Raw genomic sequence first — 23,626 nt, 5'->3', positions numbered from 1 at the left:
CATTGCCCATCTATGGGAGAGAGAAAAAAAAGTTCCCAAACAACTTTTAGTTTGAGATGCCCAAGCTGATTTCCTAATTTTTCCTCAGGGACTGGAACCACACAAACTTTGCTAACATTGCCATGATTGCACTTCAGATATTTGAAACTCAAGTTAAGCACTATTGGTCGAGTTTCCACTTTGGGTGCAATTGGCAATCCTGGCACAAAATCACAGAATTGTTACAGCAGAGGAGGCCATTCGGCCATCACATCTGCACCAAATTCATTGAATGCCACTCCTCTGCCTTCTCCCCGACAGCCTGAACATTATTCCTTTTCCGACAAATCTAATTCACTTTCGAATGCTTCAGTTGAACCTGCCTCCACCATACTCTCAGGCAGTACATTCCAATTATGATAATTTTGCAAAGTGAATTCTTTTTGCTCAGGTTTCTGCTCAAACTCATCTGCATATCACCAAATGTAAGATCTACCACAAACCCAGTAAAATCAGGCAGTTTCAGACCATAATAATTTCTTAAAATTCATTAAAAATATTCCTTGATAGATTTAAGAGTGGTAACTTGGTGTATGCAGCTTTATTAATACAGCTGAAAATGGTGTTCATCACAAAAAATAAACATTTTTAATCAGTGTTCAGCCCACCACGCTGAGTAACTCGATTTTAAATAATGACTCAAAGCTATACAGAACACTTCAGACTAGTTTCACTGGCATACAGTAGTCAGTTTCTTAGTAAATTAAAAAATATTTAAAAGCTTTTTAAATGTGCCTTTGCAACTAAAAAAAATAGCTTAATTAGAAGAATCTGCTCAAAAGGTGCACAGCAAGCGCAATTAGCAGAAACTCACCATGGTGAGGTGTCGCCACTTGTGGGTGGGACCAGCTTCCAGTGCAATGTTTTCTTAAACTAGCACAAAAGATTGCAGAAGCTCCATTTGCAATGAAACTCCCATCTTCCAACAGCAGAATAGAAGTAGCTTTAGATCTTTATTTTAAAGACATTTAAACAGCCTTTCAAGGAGCTAGCAAAATGGAAGAAGCTATTTTGAAATCAGTTTTAATTAAATGGAATGGCAGTGAACAATGAAATCTCATGCCCAATCATACTAGCAGCTTTCAATAAAAAAAGACAATACTCTGTCGGTCTGGACAAAAATACTCAATACCAATAAATAGAAAACAAATTGGAATGCCACTAAAGACAGCACATTATAGATTTCAACCAAATGTTATGATGCAAAATAGCAGGACATTTCAATGACAATTTACAGCAGTTGTTTTACACAGGAGTTATGGATCGATTCTGTATGCTGGAGTTGGTCTTGCAAGAAAACCCGTGAGCTACAGGTCAGATAGCAAACAGGATGGTGACTCAATCTTGATCCCTCACTCTTCGGCAGATTTCATTGGTAAACTCGGAGCACTTAAAATTGCCTCCGAGATCTTTGGTAAGCACCTGTAAAAAGATAAATTTGGTTTAGTTATCAGAATGAATGAATTAAATGGGAAAGATCGTTGGGACCTGATGTTGCCAGTAATGTACAATATCTGCCATCCTACCATGACATTAAACTTGTAGAATAACCAGATTTTACTTTCAATGGGAAATCTGACAAATTAGATTTGATAAGGACATCAGTTGATGCCAGACAAATTTATGAAATACTGTGGTAGTCACCATGGTCAACCACAACCTCCAACTAAGAGGGGTTTTGGTCAAATCAACCAAAGCTAAAATCCTGCAGGCTTTAATGTGGAAAACAAATTGTATTGTATATAATGCCTTTAACATAGCAAGATGTTCCAAGGTGTTTCACAGAACTCGGGGTCAAACAGGTTGTAGAGATTGCAAACAGTCTGGTTCAGCTCGAGACAATGGTGACTTGGGAACAGCATTTGTGATAGGGACTGAAGACAATGGTTTTGGTCTCCCCAGTGGTTAACTGGAAGATTTGAAGTCAGATGTCCAGTAATCTGACAGAGGCGGTAGAAGTGGGTTTTGTCAGTATACATGTAGAACCTGGAGCTGTGCTTGGGATGATGTTGCCAGGGGTGTGGGGCGTAGCATCTAGATGAGAAATCGGAGGGGGCAATGGTAGATCACTGGAGGACTTCAGGGGACAGTGCAGGAGACCCTTAGACCACAACTAGATAGCTAAGAGAGGAATCAGGCAAGGCCAGTCATACTCAGTTGGACAATGGAAGAGAGGCATTGGAATATCAGGATATAGTCAACCATGTCAACAGCTACCGACAGGTCAAGGAGGATGAGAATAGTTTCCATGGTCGTAGTCACAGAGGATGTCATTGGTGATTTTGATAAGGACATTCCAGGGCTATAGCAGGAGTGGAACCCAGATTGATGAGGTTCAAACATGAGAGTGCAGTAAAGCTGAACAGAGAACAACACATTTAACAATTTTGTAGAGGCAAGGGAGGGTGAAGATGAGGTATTAATTTGCAAGGACAGAGGGGTCAAAGTGAGTCTTTTTGAGGCAAAGGTGATGAGAGCAGATTTGAAAGGAAGAGAGACAGTATTGAAAAGAGAGAACCATTTACAATAACAGCTAACAAGGGGGCCAGGACGGGAAGCTGGGTAATCAGTTTACAGTGATGAAACATACATAGATTTCCTCTTGGCCAATCAGAGAAATGCAGTAGGATGACTTCACAATATTCGGAACAGATGCTTAAAAGTAATGATATTCTCATCAGTATCTACAAAGGGTAATCGGTGCAATTCTGTAAGACTGCAATATAATTATATTGCTGGTGAATCATGCTCTATGAGGAACTGGAGCTGAGAAAAGGAATGTACACCCATTGTAAGGATAAAGTGAAGCCCCCTCTATTCTGTTCCAGCAATGTTTTGGATCCAACTTCTGCAGAACATCCCCTATTGCAGTGTGGGACTTTCTTACACCAATTATCCTTTACAGATCAACTCCAGAACCCAGACAACAGTGCTGTAAAGAGTAGTACACCCTGGGAATTTTCTCTTTTCTCTTGAAAAGCCATAACAAAGGAGATTTGACAGAAGCTCATCATGGAGAGGTTTGATAAGTTGAATAAGCTTTGATGAGCTTTTCCACCAGATATAAAATTCTACAGCCAGGACAAGGCGAGGTAAACTAACATTGGGCCATTAGGACAAGTTTCTTTTTATGACCAACGCATGGAACAAGGCAGCATTGCAGGTGGTTGAACAGTAAACTGAGGGTTTCAGAGAAATCTGAAGTTTCGGGCTTCTGAAGAGGTTATCTTTATTAAATGGCATATCGTATAGGAAAAACAGGGTTATGCTGGATAAATAGAACACTTCTTTTCTGATTGCTACTTTATTTTTGGAAGGGAAGACAAATTCTGCTGTGGGCAATAGGGATGGATGGAAACTGCCTGAGAAACACCCTGCATGGAATTTGAGCCAAATGTAGAACATTCTGCGTCCGTCACCACAGATACCTCACTATGACATAGTAAGAAAACCTAAACAAGTCCCTCGACACTTCCTACAATCATTTCAGATATATAAATTTCAAGTCTGTAAGCATTACATTATAGATCCCATTGTGCCTATCTGGAAACGGCCCACATAATGGGTTACACTGTAATTACAGCTCCTGCTGTAAGGGTTGCTACAGCACTCATGTGTCTCAGTGCCCTGGTCTGCCCTGCAGAGAAATTTCTATGCTCCAATTCTTCTGCCTTGCCTTTCAAACCATCCTGAGTTTTACTATTTACCTATTCTTACCAACTTAAAAGGACAGAATGTACAATTTTAAAATTACAACTGTGCATCTTAGTCCAATTATCCCCTGCCTTTCATCCCTCTTCACTCAGTGTGTGATACACCCCACATCAACTAAACCAAATACAAAGCAGCCTACTTAAACTCGAGTAAAAATAAACTGCAACCATGTCACATATTTCTTCACTTTCCAACATTCTAACACATGGAACATCAGTCAATTATAGCCCTGCTTTCATTCCGAACCGAAGTGGATATAAAAGTAAAATGCACAGTGGCCTCTCTCTCAGCTCTCAGCCAGGACAAGAGTGCTACAGGTGGTCTCAGCACCACTGGCCTTAGGCTGATGGAGAACAGGAATAACGCTCAGCTATAATGCAAGTGAAGTTGGAATAGCCCGATGACCTTCTGCCTCTAGGTTGACATGTAAAGAATGGCCTGGAGGTGAGATTACAAAGGGTTACCAGTCCTCACGGAACTGCTCCCCAATGTACCTTAGTATAAAATGGGAGGGATGGGATAAAGTATTTGAGTTGGTTGGGTGGAGGGAAACTATAAAAATAGAGGGGCACAATATTATGACTCTATAATATCCACCCAAATGAGTGTAAGCAACCCAACAAGGCTTGAATTTTCAAGCTAAAGATATATTTGAGAAAAGCAGAAAAAGTATCAGGTCAAGTCTGTAGTTGGAAATAGAAAGCATTTGAGGGTTGTAAGAACATAAGAAATAGGAGCGGGGTAGGCCATTCAGCCCTTCAAGCCTGCTCTGCCATTCATTAAGATCGGGGCTGATCTTTTACCTCATCTCCACCTTCTCGCACTACCCATATCCCTTAATAGCCAAAATCTATCGATCTCTGTCTTGAATATACTCAACAACTGAGCATCCACAGCCCTCTGGAATAGAGCATTCCAAAGATCTACAACCCTTTGAGTGAAAAAAAATGTCTCATTTCAGTCCTAAATGGTCATCCCCTTATTCTGAGAATGTGACCCCCTAGTTCTAGACTCTCCAGCCCAGGAGGGGGGTAGGGAGGGAGGGAACAACACCCCACCATCTACCTGATCAAACCCCTTAATTGGGGCTTGGTGGTGGTTTTCCCTGGCTGGGGAGTTCAGAACTAAGGGTCGGTCTCAAACACTCTTAGTCAGAAATGCCGTAGCCAGATACAGAGCAAAGCTTCTTCTACTCCATACAGCAACATTCTTTTCATCTCAAATAAGACCCTCCTACGATCTTTAGCACTTTTCACCCAAGTCGACCTTGTGGCATCTCAGCTCCACACAATATCAATTTCAAACAAGGTGTGGGCCTGTGTCATCAGAACTTAGAGGCAAGACTGACCAACATATCTCACCTAGAAGCCCTACACAGTTAGCAGAGATACTCATCCCCATCACTGGCAAATCTAAGCTGCTGAAGAACCTTTAAGATCCAGCCAGAATCATTTACTAGTACAACTAAAGATTTTTCTTGTAATGTTTCCAGTGGCAGGACAGTCAGTAACCAGAGGGTATAGATTTCAGGTGATTAAAAGAAGAAATCAGAAGTGGCATGAGAAAAATATATTTAGACAGAGTTCTGATGATCTGGAATGCACTGCCTGCAAAGGTGACAGAAGCAACTTCAATAATAACTTTCAAATGAGAGTTGGATAAATACCTGAAGGGGAAAATTTTGCTGGGCTTTGGGGAAACAGCAGGGGACTGGGACTAATTGGATTGCTCTTTCAAAGAGCTAGCACAGGCGGAATGGCCTCCTTCAATGCTGGATCATTTTATGATTCAATTCTATGATTCTCTGTTACAGCTTCTGGAAAAAGACTTGCACTTGTATAGAACTTTTCACAACCTCAGGATGTCCTAAAGCGCTTTGCAGTCAACAAAGTACTTTTGAAGTGTAGTCACTGTTGTAATGTAGGAAAAGCAGCAGCCAATTTGCACACAGAAAGCTCCCACAAACAGCAATGTGATCTGTTTTTAGTCATGTTGATTGATGGAATAAATCTTGGCCACGACACTGGGGGAAAACTCCCCTGCTCCTCTTTTAAATAGTGCCATGGAACTTTTATATTCAGACAGGGCCTCAGTTTAACGCCTCATCTGAAAGACGGCATCTCAGACAATACAGCGCTCCCTCAGTACTGCACTGAAGGCAACCACTCAAGTGCAAAACTCAAGTGTGGCTGTCAGATTTGAGAACCTAGTGGAGTGAAAATGGGTTGTGAAATGGGACGTAAATCAAGTTTTCAAGGTGCTCAGCTGTCGAAAAAGCATCAGGAACTCCTGAAATCCTGATTTATTTCCAAAATATTACAGTGTCTACCTTTCCATCCTTAATTGTTTCAAAGCAGGCAGTCTCTATTCTTTTAGCATGACCATGGAGTTCCATGTGTTGCAACATCATTACAGCACTTAACAGGAGGGCTGTGGGATTTGCCAAGTCCATCCCAGCAATGTCTGGTGCTGTACCATGAACCTGAGCAGGGGAAAAGAGCACAGGGCAATCAGCAAGCTACATACAATTCTGGTGCAGTAGATTCATGTATTTACACAAACTTCTCTCATTCTTTACAAACTGGAGGAAACTTGTCTAGTCACACTGAATATATCCACAGTGAGGCTGAGCATAGCTCTCCCGATGGCGGGCACAGGCAGTGCCTGGTATAGCAAGCTATATATCCCAGAAGGTCAAAGGTTCAATTCCTGGCCTGCACGGAGTTAGCTGATCAATGATTGGTCTCGGCAGGTCAGGACTCCTGAACCAATATTTAACCAGTAATTCCTACTGAGCAGTACACATGGGAAAAGGTGCAGGCCATTCAGCCCCCTGTGCCTGCTTCTCCATTCTGTTAGATCATGATTGATCTGTACCTCAACTCCATTTACCTGCCAACACTCTACGTCTCACCCAGAACGTCACGGTAGCAGTATCACCAGATCACACCTTGCTTTGTGTCCTTACTCCTCTGGTAACTTTTCCTCCTTTGATCACCTTGTTCCACCTTCTCACCTCTCATTTAAAATCTTCATTCCCTAATGTCCACCCAAGTGCCTTGCAAATTTTCTCAGATATCTTCACTGTTTTCCTCCCTCAGCTTCTAAACTGAATGACTTCTCATCCTCAGTGATTTCAACCTCCATCTCAACTCTTCATGCTCTCGCTCCAGATTTCATTGCCCTCCTATCCTTCCTTAATCTCCCTCTACATGTAAACTCACTAAGTCATAATCATGACCACCCACTTGACCTTGTCATCTCATATGGCCTCACTACACCCATCGTTATCAATCACAGATAAGGCCATCTCTAATCACTTCCCTGCATCTCTCTCCACCCAAATACCCCTTCCCCCTCCAAACCTACCTCCTTCTGTTATCTGATCCTGGAACAAAACTCTTTCCCAATTACAACTGCAATTTCAAAATCCCAATTCACTAGCCTCTGATCTTCTGTTTGCCACAACATTTCTGCAGCTACTGATTTGCTCAGCCTCACCTTCACCTTTTATGCCCTAGTCCCCAGTAAAACTATTACTCTCTCTCACCCTAGCCATTCCCCCTGGTACGGTCCTCATCTGCACTCCTTTATGTCCAAGGGACACAGACTTCAAAAGGATATGGTGGACAACTGGTTTAGCAATCCACCGCCAGATCTAGCTGGACCACATAAAGCGCTAATGAATGCAAGCTGCGGTTTCCTTTTTCTACTGCAAACCATCTTCTTAAAGCCCTCTCCCTTGTTTCCTTCACCTCCACTGACTTCTGTCACTAAGATTGAGACCACCCAACAGCTGCCTCTGCCACTTCCCTTCCTTCCCCTAGTCAACTGGTTCAAAGTTCCTCTAAAGCTTCCCCCCCACCCCCCGCCATAGCCTTGAACTCACATTGTTCCCTTGTTTCTCTCCTCATGCCTTCACTGAGCTCATCTTGCTCACGATCGCCCACATTTAGTGGGCCTCAGTTGTTGCTTCCAGCTGATGAGAGATGGAGGAACTGAGTGGGGCCAGGAGTAAGGGCAGGGAGACTATAAAAGGGAAGGATGGCCTCCAATTCTAAACCCTGCCCCTAAACCAGCAGTTATCAGTGCTGAGGCTGTTTGGCTGTGGTTTGTGGACAGGAGCCAGGAGGTCCTGGAGTCCCTCAGGCCTGTAGCAGCAATAGGATTCCCATCCCTGTATCCAGGTGCCAGCCCCAGTCACAGAATGTACATGCTGGGGGAAATCACTGGCCCAATTACAATGGCCCAAACCTGGAAATTAAGGCTAGATCTGGGGGTGATCCACCCGAGTAGGGCCAAAGCTGGACAGCAGGGAAGAGAGAAAGGAAAACAGGCCTTGTCGAGCCCTCTAAGTACAGAATTCCCTGTGAGATTTACAGTATTGAGCATATTTCATTAATTCATTGTGAAAAATACTTTTCAAAATCATTTCAGTTTTGCTGTCATCTTACAGACTCAAAGATTGCGACTCCATTTTCTCCAATGTTCCCACTTGGTGTAACTCCCAGTCCTCCAATCAACCCAGCACAAAGATCACTGAAACAGAGAAAATAAATACAAGGTAACATATAGAAAGTAGAGGAGCCCAGCAATTGCATGCAAGCTCGCGACCGCCCAGCAACTGCATACACGAACACTAGAAAATCACAAGCACAGTTATTGCCAACGAGTTGATAATCCCTGTAAAAAGTGAACTGACGTTTAGCATTATCTAATACTCTACTAGTTTCCATCAGTTTAAGCGAGCTCAAGACTTATTATTTCCATTAAGTGAAGCAGCTGTATCTCAGCGGGTAGCACTTTTGTCTTCGAGTCAGAAGATGTGGGTTCAGTCCCTCTCCAAAGACTTAAGCACAAAAATCTAGGCTGAGGCTTCAGGGCAATCCTGCACTGTCAAGGATGCCATCATTCAGATGTGACATTAAAAACCAGGCATTCTGTCCTCAGGTGAATGTAAAAAGATCCTATCACACTATTTCAAAAGCAGCAGGGCGGCACAGTGGCGCATTGGTTAGCACCGCAGCCTCACAGCTCCAGCGACCCGGGTTCAATTCTGGGTACTGCCTGTGTGGAGTTTGCAAGTTCTCCCTGTGTCTGCGTGGGTTTTCTCCGGGTGCTCCGGTTTCCTCCCACAGCCAAAAGACTTGCAGGATGGTATGTAAATTGGCCATTATAAATTGCCCCTAGTAAAGGTGGGTGGTAGGGAAATATAGGGACAGGTGGGGATGCGGTAGGATTATGGGATTAGTATAAATGGGTGGTTGATGGTCGGCACAGACTCGGTGGGCCGAAGGGCCTGTTTCAGTGCTGTATCTCTAAAACAAAACAATTAAAACAACTGCTCCCCAGTGTGGCCAATATTTATCCCTCAACTAACATTACTAAAATAGTCTATCTGGCCATTATCTCATTGCTGTTTGTGGGACTTTGCTGCGCACAATATTGGCTGCATTTCCTATGTTACCATTACTACTTTAAAAGCCTTTATTTGGCTGTAAAGCTATTTGGGATGTCCCGTGGCTGTAAAAGGCACGACATAATTGCAAGTCTTTCTTTTGAACCAACTATTTGTGTGAGTAAATGGTTTTTCCCTTGCCTTTCTCAAATTTTTAATTGAAATTGCAAATGATATATGGCGTTAGTACATGGACCTTGTGCAGTGCAACGACAGCAAACTACACCAGAGACTGTCAGGACACATCCACAATCTCAATCTCAGGCACCCGGTCACAAGTGTCGAGCTGAGGCCAGGAACTGCCACAAGGGGAAAAGCATGCATTCACTTTCCAGAAGGACAACATCCATATTTTCACCTGATATACTAACCTTAAGATATCACCATAGAGGTTCGGCATTACAAGAACATCAAACTGTGATGGGTCCTGCACCATCTGAAGAAAGGAACAGAGTTTTGTTAGGCATTTTAAGCAAGCATTTTCTGCAATGTGGCTTCCATTTTTTTTTAAAAGCCATCAACAAGCTATAAAATAGACAACTTCATAGTCCTGACGCTTACATTAAGACACACTGTATCCAAATACATTTCTGTAAACTTGATATCTTTAGAGTTTTCTGCTGCTTCCCTGCATTTCCTCAGGAAAAGTCCATCTGACATTCGCCTGAAACACACATTTACAAAGTATTAAAATGCAAGACTATCTACAGAATTAATAAGTGGCAGTTCCTACTTATTGTGCCAGATATCCAGAGCTGAACAGAGACTACTGTCAAAAGCCTGGGATTAGTTTTAACAGTGCAAGAATGCAGCCCTTCACATGTACGCAGTCAAGTGACTCAGTCTCGCTGACACATTGCTCACATTCATCTGCTTCTTACTGGAGGTGAAAACCATACAGGGGAATTCATAATTTCAAAACATGAAATCTACAAACGCTATCAGAAAATAAAATACATATTAAAGTCTCAGGGTGCAACATTTGCAATACACTACTGAATTGTTTCTTTACTCATTCATGGGATGTGGGTGTTGCTGGCAAGGCCAGAATTTAGTGCCCTTCCTAATTGCCCTGGAGAAGGTGGTGGTGACCCGCCTCCTTAATGCTGTAGTCCATGTGGTGAAGATACTCCCACAGTTAGTGAGAAAGTTCTAAGATTTCGACCAAATGACAATGAAGGAACAGTTGAAATACTTTCAAGTCAGGACGGTGTGTGACTTGGAGGGGAACTTGCAGGTGGTGGTGTTCCCATGCATCTGCTGCACTTGTCCTTCTAGGTGGTAGAGTCAAGGTTTTGGAAGGTGTTGTCGAAGGAGTCTTGTTGAAGGCAAGTTTCTGCAGTGCATCTTGTAGATGGTACACACTGCTGCCATTGTGTGTTGGTGGTGGAGGGAGTGAATGTTGAAGGTGGTGGATGGGGTGCAAATCAAGTGGGCTGCTTTGTCCTGGATAATGTTGAGCTTCTTGAGTGTTGTTGGAGCTTCACTCATTCAGGCAAGTGTAGAGTATTCCATCACACTCCTAACTTGTGCCTTGTAGATGATAGATAAGCAGATGATGAGTTACTTACTACAGAATTCCCAGTCTCTGACCGGCTCTTGGAGCTACAGTATTTATACGGCTGGTCCAATTAAGTTTCTGGTCAAGGTGACCCCACCCCCCCGCCCCTGGATGCTGATGGTGGGGGATTCATCAATAGTAATGCCGTTGAACATCAAGGAGATGGTCAGATTCTCTCTCATTGGAGATAGCCAGTGCCTGGCACTTGTGTGGTGCCAATGACTTGCTACTTATCAGCTCTAGCCTGAATATTGTCTAGTTCTTGCAGCACGCAGGCACGGACTGCTTCAGTATCTGACAAATTGTGAATGGTACTGAACGCTGCAATCATCAGCAGACATTCCCACTTCAGACCTTATGATGGAGGGAAGGTCATTGAGAAAGCAGCCGAGGATGGTTGGGCCTAGGACGCTACCCTGAGGAACTCTTGGGGCTGAAATGATTGGCCTCCAACAACCACAACCATCTTCTTTTGTGCTACATATGACTCCAACCAGTGGAGAATTTTCCCCAATTCCCACTGGCTTCAGTTTGAGTAGGGCTCCTTGATGCCACTTGGTTAAATGCTGCCTTGATGTCAAGGGCAATCACTCTCACTTCACCTCTAGTATTCAGCTCTTTTGTCCATGTTTGGACCAAGGCTGTAATGAGGTCTGAAGTCTGGTGGAATCCATATTGAGCATCAGTGAGCAGGTGAGTAAGTGCCACTTGATAGCACTGTTGACAACACCTTCCAAATCTCCTTGTGTCTACCATTAGCGACTACACCAAATAACTCCTCATCCTTGGCAAATTTAATCTTTTGTTTGAACTCACCCTTTCTTTCATCCACCACATTCAATGCCCTGCTCAACCTCACCCACCACACAAACTCATGCACCAATATATATGTTCATTCCCTTGATCTGGTTTATCACACTTGATAACACCCCAATGATCTCCAATGCTGACCAGACTATCCCACTCACTTCACTGCCAATCCCTATACCCATCCCTTGCCTACCCCCAATTCCTCTGCTGGACCCTTCCCGCTCCCCAGTGCTGCGCATTTGGTTTCCGACTTTCATCGCTCCCCAATATGACAATGCCACCTCAAATTAGGTCAAGAACTCCTTCACACTCGATGTTCGCCCGAGTTGCTTGCCCCCAGGTAGTTATGTCTCCCTCACCTCATTTCCCTCTGTCCCTCAAAAAGAGAGTATTTTATCATCCTGGAAAACCTATTTCAAATTCCTTTACTAAATACTTCCTCGCTCTCCACTGTTGCCCCTAAACTCAAGAACAAAGCATCCCAGGAGTTCCTTGCATTGTGAACCTAAAATCAAAGCCATCTGCATTGCAGCTGTTGCCCCCCACTGACTGCCCAATCCACCTTACTCCATCAGCCCCTGTCCCGCTTTGCAGTTTCTCACCATATCCCCCAGTCTTTAAATCACTCAGCTTGTCTACAAAGCCCACCATCTGCACTCTAAACCCCTTCCTATCCCAGTTTCTGAATCCCCAATTTCACCTACATTCTCCATGCCTGCCAACAGTAGGTCTCTGTCGCTCAGCAGCTTCAAAACCACCATCACTGTATTCTCTTGACCACTATCCTATCTCCAAGCTTCCTTTCCTCTCAAGTCTTCTTGCTTCATTCCCACTTCTCCCTAATCAAGGCCCCACCAATGGTGTTTCTGCCCCACCCACAGAACTGAGACCACCTTTGATCAATGTCATGGATGGGACCCTGTGGCTGTGGCTCCCTAGCTCTTCTGATCCGCCATCACAACTGCCAACAGGTTTCCTCTGCTGCTATACAAGACATTGCCAGCTGGGCTTTCATACATGGCAACTCTGAAAAGGACTAAATACAAGTAATTCCCAAGTAAGCTGGAGCCTTTGCCAATAAAATAGTGATCCAATTCCACTTACATGATGTTGGCTTTGTGCACAGCTGTAACCATGCTCCTCTGATTGTTCCTCGCATACTCAAATGCAAACTCTGCGACGCGCCTGCTGGCGTCCTCTGTGATCAGCTTAATACTCTGCACCACCCCATCAACAATCTGCAACACGGGCACAGACAGTCAGGCAAAGCTTACAAATCACCCACATTAACAGGGAAACACTTTCGAATCAAAAACTGAAGGACAGTTAATTTCAAGAAAAGACAAAATAGCAGCTGCACCAGTAATAGTATCTTAACATCCGCGATCCACAAATCACATCCACATGAAACGTCAGAAACCATTCTTCAAATTTCTACAACCTGGTTCAGTAAATATTCGCTCAGAAAGCTATTTGACTCTAGGGGGTTTAACACCCAAGCTTGATCCTGTACTCTCCTGACACCGATATACATACACTAGACAGTAATCACGAGCATTCCCTCTCTCTAAATACAAGATGCGGAGGCCAATTTTGCTGCTTCAATGGCTTCCCTTTTCAAAATCAACTGAGCATTGACTAGAAATTAAACCTTCGCTGTATGGTTTAGGAAGATACAATGCACTTCATTTATCCACTGAGCTATCTTAAGGAGCTACTTCTGTTCAGTACACGAATATGACATTCAATAATCTACATTTAGTATCCAATATGCTCTTCAGCACTCCACTGAGGATGACCAACAGCGATGAATACCAAGAGCTGATTATTATGCCCTGCTGGTGGAAGCACAGCAAAGGTGACAGCTCTACTTGGGAGATCAGCTAACTTTAAGCTAGAGCTAAACTCGCCTTTACATCTTTCTTCTCAACTGGATCTTCTTGCCCCTCACATCAGTAGCCAGGTCGCCAGAAGGCTGATCTGCTGCCGCGGCTTCACCCGAGATGGAATGCACCAAAGCAAATGCCCATTTTCTCTCCGCCTCTTTAGCCAGGCAGCTGAGCCTCCACGCAATGCATTTTCTCCCTGACAGCAGAGACCAACGACCTGGTGCCGGCTGGTAGTCCAACAATCCATACTATCTGCCATTTTATGGTGAGCATTTGATAAATAAACTCCCCTATCTAATTCAGAGAAATACACCTGAGGGGAAGTAATGAACATATCCTTGAGAGCTCCTTTAATCTGAAACAACTTTCCAAAGGGAATTACAAATAGCACTGATAGTAGAGCAGTAACAACCAACCACTGAAACCTCTACTCTCCCACACGCTGTCCCAGGCTGGGAGATAGGCTAACAAACTCCCATGTAACTCAAGCTCTGCAGGCTACTCTCCAGCACCCAGAAATAGCACCTCCAGCAGAGAGCCCATGGATGGGTTCTTTGCCTAGCACTTGGACATGCTGCATAGAGCGGGAGGCCAGTTGTCATATTACAGCTCGTATTATTGCCACATCAGCAGCACATTTAGTATGCACTAATCAATCAATGGAACAAAGTTCACGAGACTGCATGATAACAATCCATTGAGATTTCGTCAAATCATTGTTATATATAAAATGTCTCAACTCCTGAGACAGCAGAACCAGACAGTAACACTAGTAAAAGAACCTCCATAACGGCCAATAAATTCAAGCTTCATTATGTGTGGAATAAGCAACGGCATTTAGAACACTGGGCAAGTCAGGATTCAGATCATAACTCACCTCTACAAGTTTGATTTTGTGGTTCTACTTATGCAACATTTTATCTGTGTCCTAAATCTTGCTTTGTGCACAGGAGATTGAATTTTATGCCAACTTTATAAAATTAGCCTTGGAACCATATACAATTACCTCACAGTATAAGTGGTTTACAAAATGCTCGTAAAAACACATTGCAACAGAATTGAGAGTAGAGATTAGGACAACTCCAGCAACTATAGTCCCAGGCTAGTCAAACTAAAAAGAGGAAAGGTATGGCAGGAGGTTCTAGATTGCTGTTCTTACCTAGTTTTAGAGTAAGAGGCGGAATGAGAGGCAGACAGAGAAGCGTTTGGGGGGGGGGGGGGGGGGGAGGGGGGGGTTTGGAGGAAGGGGCCAGATTGGTTCCAAGACCTCCAGCAGTCACCTGTATTTTATTTGTTCCAATTGGCATATCCTGCAACCATCTCATCCTGTTTACTGAGAGGAAAGATCCATCTGGTGCATGAGGAGAAAGCATCTCCTCAGAGGACTGTGCCAGTTTGCATGTCACAGCTCATTTAGCAATCATTCTGCTCTCTTAAGAGACACTTCTATATCAGGTTTCTCACTCAGGCACCATTCTTCACCACACCCCACCCCCCCCCCCACCGAGGTCCCGTTAGGATTGAAATATTCCAAACGTCATAGTGCGAACTACCTTGGTGTTTGCCTTCATGAAGGCAATGGATACTTGCTCACAGACAAGATCAGACCTTAATCCAGACTGAATGGTAGAGAAAAGACTAGAGGAGCTGCCCGCAACATCAAGGCAGCACTGCACCACATATGGCATCAAACAACCCGAGCAAAATTGAAGTTAGAAGAGAGGCAAAGGGAAACCCTTTCAGTGACTGGAATCACACCTGATGCAAAGCAAGTCGAGTGTGATTATTGCAGGCCAGTCATTAAAGTATCAGGTTATCACTGCCCGAGTTCCTCAGGGCAGCATCCTCGGATTAACCAACTTCAGGTGTTTCAGCAATGATCTTTTCGCCATCAGAGTCCAGGGGTACTGGAATGGAACTGTTCATGACTGCAGTGTTCAACTTCATTTGCAATTCCTTTGGTAACGAATCAGCCCAAACCAGCCTACAGCAGGACCTAGAAAACATGCAGGCCTGGGCTGAAAACTGGCAGGTAGGTGCCAGGTAACGACCCTCTCAGACAAGAGAAAGTCCAGTCATCTCCCCATGACCTTCAAAAGCATCACCACAGCAGAATACAACAATATCAACATCTCGGGGAAAGGAAGGGCGCGAGGTGTCACTATTCATCAGATGAACTGGACCAGCCACATCAACATGGTGTCTACAAAAGACAAAAGCTGGGCACTTAGACTCCTGACTTCTCAAGGCCTCTCCATTATCCAGCAGGCTCAAGTTAGGAGTATGATGGAATTCACACCACTTGCCTGGATGGGTGCAGCCACAACATTCAAGAAGCTTTACCCTATGCAGTACAGAGCAATTTGATTGATTGGTGCCCATCACTAGTTTCTGAATAGCCACCCCCTGAACCACCAGCAGTGTCTCTGCAGTATGCAAGATCTACAGAATGTGCTACAACTCAACCAAAGTAACTTTTACAGCATCTCCCTCTTCTGTGACCACCACCAAAAGCAGCAATGTTATGTGAACACCATCACCCCCAAGTTCACCTCCAATCTGACTTGGATATACATCACCATTCCTTCATTGTTGCTGGGTCATTATCCTGTAATTTTCTCCCTAACCATATTGTGGGAGCAACAACAGCACGAGGACTGTAGTGGTTTAATGAGAAGGCCCACATTCTCAGGGCAACAAGAGATGGACAATAAATGTGGCTTTGCCAGCACAGTGGGCGGCACAGTGGCGCAGTGGTTAGCACCGCAGCCTCACAGCTCCAGCGACCCGGGTTCAATTCTGGATACCGCCTGTGTGGAGTTTGCAAGTTCTCCCTGTGTCTGCTTGGGTTTCCTCCGGGTGCTCCGGTTTCCTCCCACATGCCAAAGACTTGCAGGTTGATAGGTAAATTGGCCATTATAAATTGCCCCTAGTATAGGTAGGTGGTAGGGATATGGAATTAATGTGGGATTAGTATAAATGGGTGGTTGATGGCCGGCACAGACTCGGTGGGCCAAAGGGCCTATTTCAGTGCTGTATCTCTAAAAAAAAAAATTCCAAAAACAAATAAACATAATGAAATCACAGTATCATTCACTATAGACAGTAACTCACCACATGTTCTATGCCACTGTACTCTCCTTCCGTGTTTTCTCTAATTGTAACAAGATCCACACCACTATATGGAGTCTTAAAACCTTCAATAGATACACATGGACGCACATTTGCATAAAGGTCAAAGGTCTTGCGAAGTAGCAAGTTCATCGACGGATGCCCAGCTGCAATAGGAGTCTTCAAGGGCCCTGAAAGTCCAGAACTGCCCATTAAACATTTGTCACTGTCATATCGGCAGTGATTAATTATACATCAAGAGGAAACTGCAGACTTATAAGAGAATTCTAATATGAAACAGAGATAAATCCACATGTTTTTTTCAGGTTTGCACTTGCTGCTGTTCAATATTCAGTATATTAACACCTAATCTGTACTAATGCTTTGTCTTTCAACACACCATTAACATATTGTTTGCCTTTGCTCCGTGACCTTTTGGTCAGCTATGTGGCCTGGTCCAATCTAGACCTCCTTTGTTATCTCTTGCCCCACCCCCACCTCACTTGCTTATAACCTGTGACTTTTCTAATATTTGTCAGTTCCGAAGAAGGGTCACTGACCCGAAACGTTAACTCTGCTTCTCTTTTCACAGATGCTGCCAGACCTGCTGAGTGGTTCCAGCATTTCTTGTTTTTATTTCAGATTTCCAGCATCCGCAGTATTTTGCTTTTAAATCCACATGTTTATTTGTCTCCTCTGCCTTTTGGTTCATGCTTAAAACTGCTGGTTAAAGGCAACTTGGGAACAGATTAACTAAAACTGCATCAAGAGTTCACGATGTCACAGTGGAATGTGTTGTCAGATGGTAAGACAGCACACGGCACTAGTGACATATACCTCACTGTAACAGAGGAAACTAAGGTGAGCAAGCTGAGCCACAGCCCAGACTGAAGGAGGGAAAATACAACAGCCATTTCTGACAAGAGATATTGATTTTAAGAACTAGAAGCTGCAACATAATTCAAACCAATTTCATTTTTTAAAGTTCATTTATGGGATGTAGGCAGCATTTACTGTCCATCCCTAACCTGAGTGGCTTGTTAGGCCATTTCAGAGGGAGGTTCAGAGTCAAATACATTGCTATGGGTCTGGAGTCACGATAATCCAGTTCGTTTCGAGATCACCATTACTAATACATTTTATTCCAGATTTATTTCTTAATTGAATTTAAATTCCCCTAGCTGCCGTAGTATGATCTGCACTCATGCCTCCAGACCAGTAGTCCAGGCTCTCGATTACTAGTCCAGAAACATAACCACTACATTATCAGTGGATTAAAAAAAGTCTTTATTCGAGCAAGTTGTGATTATGGCAAAGCTCCAGGACTATAATATTCTAAACTAAGTTACTCATCTACTTTACATATAATTTGAAGCTATCAAACCATAATCTGCTACACAATTACTTGACAAACCAATCTGAATATTTTAAATGCAAAACGGCAACCCAATCAAAACAGAAATGTGTGCATTGCAGAGGTATTTATGTGGGTGGAAGGTCATGCACATATCGTGATCAACAAAAAGCAAAGACTGCTGCAACGGCATGCCGGAGCCCCAATCTACAGGCCAAATCAATAGAGGGCGGGTTGTTAGGGGTGTGGAAAGAAAGGAGAGCATTGGGCAAGAGTGAGGAGCTTCTGCACTGAGAGAGGGAGGGTAACAAGAGATGCCTCATGCCTCCCAGCAGCTGGTTCATGGTGGTACAGATACAGGCCTAGGAGATCACCACCTTCTACAAAGTGCAAAGACAAGAGAAGCAGGGCCTTCTCCTCCCCCACCCTACTACCAGCCATGCATTTGGTAGGCAACGTAACACTGATTTGATGCCAGTGCCACTATTTTGGAGCACAGAACACTCGTTCAGCACCAGGAAGGACCATGCCCCTCGCCCCCCCCAAACCCCCCTGCCCCACAACTAATACTATTTAAAGGGAAGTATTTAGATGAGCACTTGAAACACCATAGCATACAAGGCTATCGGACAGGTGCTGGAAAATGGGATTAGAATAGATAGGTGCTTAATGGCTGGCACAGACACGATGGGCCAAAGGGCCTGTTTCTGTGCTGTATAACTCTATGTCTGTAAAACCACAGCATTCGAATCGGTTACTGAATACAAAGATCAATCACCGAGCATTGTCTAACTTCAGCACCTGCTATATACCTTTCAATCCGATCTTGTTTGCATCCATGGATTCTTTAGCCTCTGGAGGAATGATCCATTTTCCATTCGGTGCTTGGATGGCTGTAACAGTCCTCTCCTCCCAACGAATGGGAACCTTTAAAAGGCAAAGAGATTGTGAAAACAAGTGCCATCATCCTCTATTTAATCCTGCAGCTGCAACATTAATTGCTCTAAGTGCCCTTGGGGTGAAATGAGGCAATTTGTCACCTTAAAAACTGCAGAAAACAAGATAACACTAGCTAACAGCTGCTACAGGAGTTGCAATACTGAACACCACACAAGTGCTTTGTAGTACACACAATTACATCTCCAACCACTTTAAAAATGCAATAATGGAGATGCCGTAACAATTAGCAAACTGCCGACTGTGCAACAGCCCCGACAAACAAATTTCTCTGCAGCAACTGTGGAAAAGCCTGTCACTCTAGAATTGGCCTTTATAGCCACTCCAGGCGCTGCTTCACAAACCACTGACCACCTCCAGGAGCGTATCCATTGTCTCTCGAGATAAGGAGGCCCAAAAGAAAGTATTGTAAATTGTCACAGTGCTATCAATCCCCTTTATCAATGCAGCTCCTATTAAAATTTACACTAACTTCATTTACCAATTTACGGAAAGACTGTCAGGGAGTTGTGGTCATTATTGACAGCCCATTAACCCAGAGGTAAGGACCTGCCCAATCCAAGATATAAACTGTATTATGGGAGAGTGGGTGGTGCTGTAGAGTTTGAATGCAGTGCAGGCTTGTCAAACGCCAAGTGTGCGCTCCCTGTTGGCTACAAGTTACTGTGCAGAATTAATGTGAAAAGACTGAAATCAAGTTACTGGAGCAAACGTACATGAAACAATCTCAAATTTAAGCCCCCCCCCAAGCAGCTAATTGGTAGCTGCTTCATTACAAGACGACTGGGGTAGTGTGTAGTATTTTTCTGGATGGTTAAACTGATTTGGGATCAAAACTAAGCAAATTCTATTTTTTTTTTTTAAAATGACTCATAGAGCTAGGCCAATTGCACATGCTGGGAAGTGCTTCCTACCAAACTCCTAGTGACAACTCCAACAGTCATTTGTAAACACTTTTTTTTGAAATTGGACAACCCCTTAATAAAGAGGGCAAGAGGCATGTATATAGCTCTTTTCATGACCTTAGGACACGCCAAAGCGCTTTACAGCCAGTGAAATACTTTTGAAATGAGGGAAACATGGTAGTCAATTTGCACACAGCAAACTCTCATAATAACGAACTAAGTGGCCAGATATACTATTTTATTGAGGGATAAACATTGGCTAGGACACCTGGAGAACTCCCCAGCTCTTTGAATAATGCCACGGAATTTTTTTATGTCCACCTGAGGGGGCAGGGGTCCTCATGAGGCCTTGGTTTAATGTCTCCTTTGAAAGACAGCACCTCTGATAGTGTAGCACTCCCTCAATACTGCACTGGGGTGTCAGCCTGGATTATGCACTCAAGTCTCCGGAGTGGAATTTGAACACACAACCTTCTGACCCACTGAGCCATGATTGATATTGTAATAGTCCCTTTGCAGATGTCAAAATAAAATTTGAAACCTGAAGTAAAAGCACAAGACAGTAACATGCTTCTATTGCATTCAACAGTGGAAAATTACAGTTAATGTTATAAAGCAAAGCAATTACATAAAAGTTAAAAACCCATTGCAAAGTTGCAAATTTATAACCGTAAAATAAAAATAATTCGATTAAAAAACACAAATTCAAAATCTACATTAGACAATCAGCCTGCTAGCAAGAACGTAAAAGGCATTTACTTCAGCAACATCAAAGATCTTCATTACAGCATCAGATATCTCTGGGCCAATGCCATCACCTGGGATTAACGTTACAGTCCGTACCTGAACAAAAAGATAAATATACAGGTTATGAGGGGCTCCGTTAAGCATTGAATTTTGCTGAAAGCATTATTTAAAATCTGAAGTTTATATTTATAGCACTGCTTTGTGCAGTGATTCTGTCATAGCAGCTGGTTGCTCAGTTGCTATAGCTTGTAGTTTAAACGTCCTATTTAGAACAGGAGAGTTTCGGAATGCGTGGAATATAAAGATGGTGCTTGGAAACAAGTAACAACTGGTCTTGTACCTGGAAGTGCAAGCAGACTGTGTGTCAACAAATTCTTGACAGTTACCAAATACAGTACTTAACAAGTACTGCAGATAACTCTCCTAATCCCATATATAGAAATATATGAGGGATATTACTGGCATCCAGCATCAGCATGCACGCAGCTGTGTTTTTTTTGTTATAAGTACCCAGGAGTTATTAGGCTTGTTCACAATCCTTCAACACAAAGTGAGTTTTTAGGCTTGTCCACATCCCATTATTTCATAACCATTTAACACAGGAAATATTACCCAGTGGCATCATTACAATAATATATTACAGGTAAAGAGTACTACTCTATCTAGCACACCATTTCTTTCCTGTCACATCTTTTATTTCATATTGAGTGTACGCCCTTTCAGATGACAGGAATTTATGAATTCTTACATTTAAAAAAAAAATCAAATGTCCTATTTGTCCCACATGTTTATCACCCTCTTGCTAAATACATATTGGATGAATTGTCAATTTAGATTTTGACTGCATGCCCCCTGGTTCTGGAATTCTCTATACAGCAGAGAAACAGGCTCCAGTTGGTCAAAACCCTTCATAATCTAAAATAAGTTGCATTAAATCTCCCATTTACCTTTAAATATTAGCAATAAACTTGTAGTCCACACTCAAACCTTCTCCATTAACATCACACCTGTGTAGATGTAAAGTGACCAAAATAGACACACCACTCCAGATGTTATCTCTCCAGAGCTTTTATCTGATGCAAATGCTAAAGTCAACAGCAATCAACTCAGTCTCTGCTTGAGTCATTGAGGAATGCTTCAGATTTAAATTAAACTTTAACCAAAAGCATTCATATAACAAGTCCTCCCCATGTTCCTCCACAGTAGACGAGTCAAAATCTTGGAACTATACATAGTAGCACTGTGGGAGCTCCTTCACCACATGGACTTCAAGGGCTGAAGAGGAAACAACACATTCTCAAGGGAAACTGAGGATGGGCAATAAATGTCACCTTGCCAATGATGCCCACATCCAGAGAACAACTGTTTAAAAAACATACCCTGCATTGTGTATGCAAGGTCCCACATAAGAGGGCAAAATTAAAGTACATGGGATTGGGAGTAATATACAGGCATGAATTGAGAATTGGTTGACAGACAGGAAACAGAGAGTAGGAATAAACAGGTCTTTTTTCAGGTGTGACTAGTGGACACTGCAGGGATCAGTGCTTGGGCCCCAGCTATTCACAATATATATTAATGACGGGTGAGGAAACCAATGTTGCAGATGACACAAAGTCGGGGTGGGGAGGGAATGTGAGCTGTGAGGAGGATGCAAAGCGGCTCCAATACAATTTGGACAAGTTGCGTGAGCGGGCATATGCATGGCAGATGCAGTATAACGTGGATAAATGCGAGGTTATCCACTTTGGTTGTAAAAACAGAAAGGCAGATTATCTGAATGGTGATAGATTGGGAAAGGGGGAGGTGCAACGAGACCTGGGTGTCTTTGTACACCAGTCGCTGAAAGCTCGAGTACAGGAGCAAGGATGTCTTACTGCAGTTATACAGGGCCTTGGTGAGACCACATCTGGAGTATTGTGTGCAGTTTTGGTCTCCTCATCTGAGGAAGGATGTTCTTGCAGGAGTACAAAGATGATTTACTAGGCTGATTCCTGGGATGGCGGGATTGGCATATGGGGAGAGATTGGGTCGACTAGGCCTATAGTCACTAGAGTTCAGATGAGACGGGATCTCATAGAAACCTACAAAATTCTAACAGGACTAGACAGGCTAGATGCAAGGAGGATGTTCCCGATGGCTGGGGACTCCAGAACCAGGGGTCACAATCTCAGGATACAGGGTATGTCATTTAGAACAGAGATGAGGAGAAATTTCTTCACTCAGAGGGTGGTGAACCTGTGGAATTCACTACCACAGAAGGCAGTGGAGGACAAGTCATTAAATATATTTAAGAAGGAGACAGATATATTTTTTAACACCAAAGGGATATGGGGAGAAAGCAGGAACGGGGTACTAAATTAGACAATCAGCCATGATCTTTTTTGAGTGGAAGAGCAGGCCCTAAAGGCCTACTCCTGCTTTCCATGTTTCTATAAAGAACTGGCACACAGGCTTAAAACACTGCCATGATTTTCTTTGCAGTCAGGTCTGCAAAGCATAGAAGGGCCTGGACTACCTGCTGCTTTGAAAGGGTAGCTGGGGACCAGTAGCAGGTTAATACAACGTGCTGGTGAATATATCACCATTAGAGAGAATATCACACCGTATAAACCATACAGCAGCCGCAAGGGGGATGTGTGAGGAGGTCACCGTGACCTGGATACTAACATCAGACAGACTCCTGGAGACTGGGCTGTGGCTCTTCACCGCTCCCAACAGACGGGAAACCTGTGGAAACAGAACGGGAGAAAAGTCAGCTTGACTTCACCAGCCCCCGACCCATCCCTCGACCCCACATGCATAATTAGGCCCCAGGACAGGCCTGCTACCAACACTCCCCGCCCACCTTCCGCAATTAGCACGCGGCAGCTTCTCTTCCGCCCGCACCGGCGCCCATGCGGAGCCGGCATCACCCCGGCCACCCGCCTCACAGCACAGCTCAACCGCGGGAAAGCCCCAGGCCCCGGCTCCTCTCACCGTTATTCGCCACAAACCAACAGCCATCTTCACCCTACACGACCCAACCTCGCCCCGCCGCCGTTACTATAGAACCAGACTTCTACCAATCAAAGACACGCT

General features: G+C 43.7%; 1 protein-coding gene across 2 annotated transcripts; it reads right to left on the bottom strand.

Moving 5' to 3' along the window:
* Positions 1–565: 565 nt before the first annotated feature.
* Positions 566–23,626, bottom strand: idh3a (isocitrate dehydrogenase (NAD(+)) 3 catalytic subunit alpha). Of its 2 annotated transcripts, XM_068015295.1 has the most exons (11): positions 23,525–23,626; positions 23,216–23,275; positions 20,558–20,641; positions 18,749–18,863; positions 16,586–16,773; positions 12,687–12,820; positions 9,773–9,875; positions 9,583–9,647; positions 8,208–8,292; positions 6,083–6,235; positions 566–1,461 (listed from the first exon to the last, which is right to left on the bottom strand). In XM_068015295.1, the coding sequence occupies exons 1-11, from the start codon at positions 23,549–23,551 to the stop codon at positions 1,378–1,380; spliced, it is 1,098 nt and encodes a 365-aa protein (XP_067871396.1). In that variant the 5' UTR covers positions 23,552–23,626; the 3' UTR covers positions 566–1,377. The 2 variants fall into 2 exon arrangements, with proteins under 2 accessions (XP_067871396.1, XP_067871397.1); XM_068015296.1 differs by lacking the exon at positions 23,525–23,626 and having other exon boundaries at positions 23,151–23,240.

Source organism: Heterodontus francisci, chromosome 35 (assembly GCF_036365525.1).
Source record: "Heterodontus francisci isolate sHetFra1 chromosome 35, sHetFra1.hap1, whole genome shotgun sequence".
NCBI classification, from domain to species: domain Eukaryota; kingdom Metazoa; phylum Chordata; class Chondrichthyes; order Heterodontiformes; family Heterodontidae; genus Heterodontus; species Heterodontus francisci.
Note: the sequence above shows the minus strand (reverse complement) of the source record. Positions and strands in the feature narration are given on the sequence as shown.

What these genes read in the sequence shown, in the direction of transcription:
- idh3a (XM_068015295.1), bottom strand. Translation starts at nt 23,551, where the DNA reads ATGGCTGTTGGTTTGTGGCGAATAACG. An exon ending in ACAGTGGCATAGAACATGTG is followed by an intron (nt 12,821 to 16,585) that starts GTGAGTTACTGT and finishes CCCGTGTTGCAG; the next exon opens with ATTGTTGATGGGGTGGTGCA. An exon ending in CTCTATGGTGATATCTTAAG is followed by an intron (nt 8,293 to 9,582) that starts GTTAGTATATCA and finishes TCTCTGTTTCAG; the next exon opens with TGATCTTTGTGCTGGGTTGA.